The sequence below is a fragment of the Chaetura pelagica genome, unplaced genomic scaffold (genome assembly GCF_000747805.2).
Source record: "Chaetura pelagica isolate M959 unplaced genomic scaffold, ChaPel_1.0 scaffold314, whole genome shotgun sequence".
NCBI classification, from domain to species: domain Eukaryota; kingdom Metazoa; phylum Chordata; class Aves; order Apodiformes; family Apodidae; genus Chaetura; species Chaetura pelagica.
Genome location: NW_009953218.1, coordinates 2,897,451 through 2,903,197, shown reverse-complemented (window position 1 = coordinate 2,903,197; position 5,747 = coordinate 2,897,451). Strand labels below are relative to the sequence as shown.

The 5,747-nt window shown below is 38.4% G+C and overlaps 2 protein-coding genes across 2 annotated transcripts in view; both read left to right on the top strand.

The window, feature by feature from the left end:
* The window catches only part of RASSF3 (Ras association (RalGDS/AF-6) domain family member 3), a 6,344-nt gene extending 3,203 nt beyond the window's left edge, over window positions 1-3,141 (top strand). The window contains exons 3-5 of the mRNA XM_009997774.1: window positions 830-1,097; window positions 2,180-2,295; window positions 2,641-3,141. Coding sequence (XP_009996076.1) covers window positions 830-1,097; window positions 2,180-2,295; window positions 2,641-2,790 — 534 coding nt within the window. The 3' untranslated portion in view covers window positions 2,791-3,141. The remainder of the gene's footprint in view (window positions 1-829; window positions 1,098-2,179; window positions 2,296-2,640) is intronic.
* Window positions 3,142-3,818: 677 nt separating this feature from the next.
* LOC104388852 (adipocyte plasma membrane-associated protein-like) overlaps window positions 3,819-5,747 on the top strand; it is a 12,875-nt gene continuing 10,946 nt past the window's right edge. Inside the window, 1 exon segment of the mRNA XM_009997773.1 lies at window positions 3,819-3,862. Within this exon segment, the coding sequence (XP_009996075.1) occupies window positions 3,819-3,862 (44 nt within the window).

The following is a 5,747-nucleotide window of genomic DNA, read 5'->3' as shown; positions in this document are numbered from 1 at the left end:
CCCTCCTAACGTGGATAATGGAATGCATCTAGACTTTTTATTTCCAAGAATTGTGGACCTGATCTAAAATCAAGTCCAGCCTACTAACAAAATTCACATCTGTCTGCTAAGCAAGCTCTTACTCAGACATTGCATTGTCCAGATTTTTCTGATACATTACATATTCCGGTAGGTGTATAGTATATGGAAATTTTGAAATTCCATCCTATGCTAAACCATATGACTGTGTACTAAAAAGATTTTGTTATGCTTTTGCATGTGGGTCAGGAGTCAATATGCCTAAAAGCAAATTGCCTGATGTTTTCTGGCTCAGTAAGTTTTAATCCATTTTCTTATTTTGTCTTTCAGAAGCAACTGGGATAAATACTTTGAAAAGTTGATTAGATTGGCATTTATTCTGCTTCCTTTAATTGCAATGGGATGTGAGCACCTAAATGCCTTTGACTAATTGACAAGCACTGCTAAAATGTGGGAGATAGTTTCTGTATTTCTGCATAAAATCTGTTGTTAAAGATGTGTGTTAGTGGCCTTCATAGTTCTCTTCTAATGTGAAAACTTAGCAATTTGCTTGATGAGAGCCTAATACTCTTAAAATTCAGTAGGTATTATTAAGAAAGTAGGTATTATTCAGTAGATATTGTTCAGAAGCAGATAGACCAGAAAGAATAAATCTCTGATTATTGAAACAGTGTATTTCCTAGGACACATCATGTATTACAGTGACATTTAATTTGTGTTCACCATGCCCATTTTAACCTGCCTGCTCCACTGGTTTGTCACAACTGGTCATTGCTACTTTTAACAGTCCGACACTTCCCTTCTGTTGCAGAACGCAAATGGGATTTACACTGGCTTCATCAAAGTTCAGATGGAACTATGCAGACCAATCACTGTGCAGTCTTCCCAGAGCCAGGGGAGATGTGCTCCCAGCAATAACCAAACTGCCTTTTACTTGCCGGATGGCTGCATCAATACCCTTCACATCAGCAGCACCAATACTGTTCGTGAAGTAATTGAGGCTTTGCTCAAAAAGTTTTTGGTGGCTGACAACCCTGCCAAGTTTGCACTTTATAAACGCTGTCACAAGGAAGACCAAGGTATAAGTTAGGCTTATGGCATTTTGGTAGCTTCAGGGGCCTGGGGAGGGAGCTGTGCTGTAGGAATACTTAAATAAGCAGGGTGGAAGAGCTCAGATAAATGGAGGTTAGAATCTCGCTCTCTCGTCTTTATTTTTGAAAAGTAGCATGGGTAAGAGAGTAAATGACTTGGGAATATATCAGGATAATTCACAAAAGACTAGAGAACCCACTAAACCATCTACACAGATCTCCTATGCCTCGCAGTCCATTATATTTTATTGAAGATGCCCCTTATTCAAGCTCTATATTTCAGATAGCATGATAGACTGCAGATTTGTGAGATAAAATTACAGGATGTATTTTTTAAAAGAGAGGTTGTGGTGTCTCTGATACCTGAAGTCCTTTGCATTGGCAGAGAGCTGTTGAAGGGATGTGATCATGGGCACAGGCATGCACTGTGTTGATGGGAGTTAGTGCACATGGTTCTTCCAGTGCAGAGACTGCAGTTGGAAGTTTCTTTGGATGTTGCATTTGGAAATAGCAGAAGGTGCAAAAGGTATTCGTAGTGGAAACTACATTTTGCCAACGTGGTGTTCTTGCACTTAGGTTCTGCCTTCTTCTATGGATATTGAGAACTGAAATGTTCAGATGTTTCTGACTGTCAGTCACACCAGAAGTGTCAGGCAGGCGGAGTTGTCTCTTAGGCTTCATGTGTGAGATTTTCAGTGGAAAAGGTATCAGAATAGTGATACCACAGCACTGATGTCTTAAGTGCTTAGTTATAGCACCAGGCCCACGTTGTATTTTTTTGTGTGTATTCAGATGGTGCACTGTGTTGACTGGAGGACATTTCATTCCTGTGTGAATGTAGTGTTGCCCTGATACCCTCAGTCATCTGATCTGCTCAGCTCCTCCCTAAAAACTCATTTGTTCAAAACCAGTATGTAGACTAACATGTAGACAGTATGTAGAATATATATGTTTTCTGGCTGTGCTTGCCTGTCTCTGAAATTTTCTAACATGAGCCACTGTTCATCATTCAAAGCACCCAAAACTTTGTTAGGAAAGATGACAATTACTGTCATTTTCTTCTCCTTCAGTTTATACCTGCAAGCTGTCAGACCGAGAACATCCCCTCTACCTGCGTTTGGTGGCAGGTCCCAGAACAGAAATGCTCAGTTTTGTTCTACGCGAGCATGAAACTGGAGAAGTCATGGTATGTTACACTCATGCTGGTTTTGTGTGTGTTTAACTCCACGGATGAAGGGGCTCCTGTTTGATCTGTGTTGACAGGACAATCCATTTTTTGGAAGCAGATTTTTTTCTTCTTATATTTACTTTGAGCCTTTTGTAAACATGTGATTTGTGGTTACACTGAGCGGTTGTTGCTTGCAGAACAAAACCCAGTTTAAAATAGGAAAATGTTTTCAGATCCCTAAGATTTGCAAGGAAGGGGCCTGATGCTGTTCCAGTTTGAATTTGAGGTTTTACTTAAAACTACTGTGTATATAAATAATTTGTGTACTTTCTGTTAATCTTGTCCATCCTTTTTTCTTTCCAGTGGGAAGCTTTTAGTATTCCTGAACTGAAAAACTTCTTGCGTATACTGGACAAAGAAGAAAATGAGCAACTGCAAATCTTAAAGAAGCGTTACGCGACTTACAGAGAAAGACTTGAAGAAGCCCTTGGTGGGGTGTGGAAACCTGGTTAAAAGGGGGCCAAAGGACACTCAGGAAAACGCACGCTACCGAATGTCAGTATAGCATGCCAAACCCAATGTACAAAGAGCAGCAGAGAGTAGTTTTCTTTGTTTGGAAGACTGTTTTGTGATGCCAGGGTACCTGAATTTTGCTATAGACTTAGTTCCATAAGCCGGGTCACTTAGCATCTTGCACCCATAAGTAAGGGATTCTGCATGTTTGTACATCAGTTTGCAACCCTCTGTGTGCCTAGGGAGTTTTCCAAGTTATCTTGGTGCAAGCTGTGAAACTGTAATCCATTTTCTAGGATGCTATGAAATAAGATTTTATTTTATTTTTCTTCTTTGCTTTAATGGTAGCTTTACAAGTAAGGATGTGCAAATTGATGGGTTAAAAAATGAATTAAACTGTCTGGACAATAATTAGTTGGAGCACTATCTTTGAGATGGAATTGATTTGCACTACCTTTCTGTTTTCAAATAGTTACTGTATAATTTGTGGGAGAACTGTTATAGATGGAAGGCATATGAGATCTGCTGGTCTGTTCTGTGAAATCTGTGGAAGGTTTTAAAGTGTTTTTTTCTGGAGAAGGTAAAGAGAAAGTTGAAAAGAAGGTTAAGAGTTGAGGAAGGAGAACTCTGTCAGAACAGCTGTCAGAGGACTGGTTTTAAATGGAAATAGTATTTATACAGAGGAGAGGTGAAATGCTAATTCTACAAGGTTAAAGTTTGAGGATGTTATTGTGATTAAGTTTTACAGGTTTTTTTTAACTGCATAAATCCACACTGGAAAATAAATAAAGATGATAGAAAAAAGGGGAAAGAATGAGAGGCAAAAGCTGTATAAAAATGGAAGTGGAGCTGCACATACGAGTCATTATTGCAGAAGCTGGTTCCATAAATGTGTAATTGGGGGGTTGAAAAGTGCAGCAAAGCTAAAAGGTGGCTGCTTACTTGAATTCTGAAAAGTGGACAATGTCTCAGATAAGTCTGTGAGGAATGCCTATCTACAACTGTTTAAACATAAGCTATAACCGGAGATGTGTTTGGTCTTCATTGCAAGTCAGATCTCTCCTCTGGCTCGGTGATCCATTTTTAGGCTGCATAATTTTGAATTACTATATCTGAAAGACAAAAATAGCTTCCTCTGCTTCTTCGTTTGGTAAAGGCTCAGTCAGACAAAGAAAGCAGAATTTCTTACTCGTGTTTCCAGCTGCTTAGCAGGAAGTTTTAACATTTATTGGCTCTGTTGCTGACTGAGCTTAGGAACTCTTGCTTTTAGTAATTCAGAAGGTTATTTCCTTATTCCTTTTAAATTCTTAATTGAAAAACTGATTACAAATTCTGCAGACTGCTGATTTACTTGATTTAAAAGTAGGAAAAATGTAGCAAGAAAAGAAATTACTTTATTGTAAATACAATTCTTCTTTCAGAGTTATTTATCTAAAAAAGCATGTTCAAAAGAAACCAAAGAAGTGGGTGTGCAATAGAAGCATGAGGCAGATTTGAGTAACTGATACTTCAGTCATTATCACTCCAGAGAGGAAATGAGTTATATATTGGGAAGGGCGGGGGGGGAGGGTGGGAAAGGGGCGTGGAGAATTGCTAAGGATTTAAGAGCAGCAGAAGTCGGTAGGGATTTTTTCCCCCCCACTCTTAGGGTGTTCGTTTTAAATTCCCAAGTAATTGTTAAAACTTTAGTGACATCTAATGGATACTGTGCGAAACTCCAAGATGCTTCAGTTCTTCCCCGAAGTTCGATGTAGTTGTGCCTTTGTTTCCTTTACTTAGTAAGACTTTTTAACTCTTCACAGTTTTTTGTTTTGGGGTTGTTTTTGTTTGTTTGTTTGTAAAAATAATTTGCAAGCTTAATGAGACAATCATAATGTTTTAAAGTGTTAAGATAAATTAAGAGTAGGACTAACTATAAAATATATATGACATATCTCGTTTGTTTTTTAATTTCACATGTAACATTGTAGTGCATGTGTGAGTTAGTAACATTATCTTCAAGTGAGACACTTTATAATGGTTCAGGGAATGCTTTGTTTTGTTACAATTTATTTTTCTATGAATGCAGCAGCATGTTGGTGGGTATTCTGCTAACATCTACTTAATTTATGTATCTGCCCATAGCTATGTAATCATTACGTAATCTCTGTCAATATTGAACCATTTGTTGCTCAGATTTAAACACTGTTTGAGTTCAAAAGTGGAGTAGAAAAATATGTGAATCTTGTTTTTACTTGAACTATCAGTATGTTATGTGGGCACATCTGCATTTACCTTAGCCAAAAACCTCAATCAGTGTTGTATGCACTATGAGTCTTGATTTGGGGTGAAGGGGGAGGGGGTTGGGTGGGGGACCAAAATAAACATTTTAATTTTGTCTTAGTCTGTGGTTAGTTATTGTGAGGTGTCATGTGTGGATTTCTTTTTTTTCTTTTTTTTTTTTTTACACACTGGCAGTTACAATAGGTTTAATTTAAAGGAAATGGTGATGCCTAGTCAGGTCTTCTCTTTGTTACATTTCAGTATCAAATTGAACTGTCAAACTGTTCCTTTCATTATATGATGTCTAAGTAGTTTGCGGAGGGGGGGGGGGGGGTGTGGAAACAAGGAAACATTAACCTCTATGTCTTTTAAAAAACCCACCACGACACAAACTATTTATAATTTTGACAAGCTTAGTTTTATTTTTGTAGGGAAGTTTTTATTCCCCTTAAAGTTATTACTGAAATGGCAAAAAAAATAAAAATAAAAAATGTGATGGTTCCATAATTAAAGTTGAAGTTGACAAAGCTTAGTCCTGTGCTGTGTGTTTATTTTATTTCCCCGTTGCCTGAAGCTCCTGTTGGGTTGGCTTCGGTACCCAGTGACCCTGCCGGGTGGCAGTGAGGTGTGGATCCGGTGTGGGTTAAAGCTTCCCTGGAACAGGGGGCACGTCCCGGTGCGGGGTCCCTGGAACA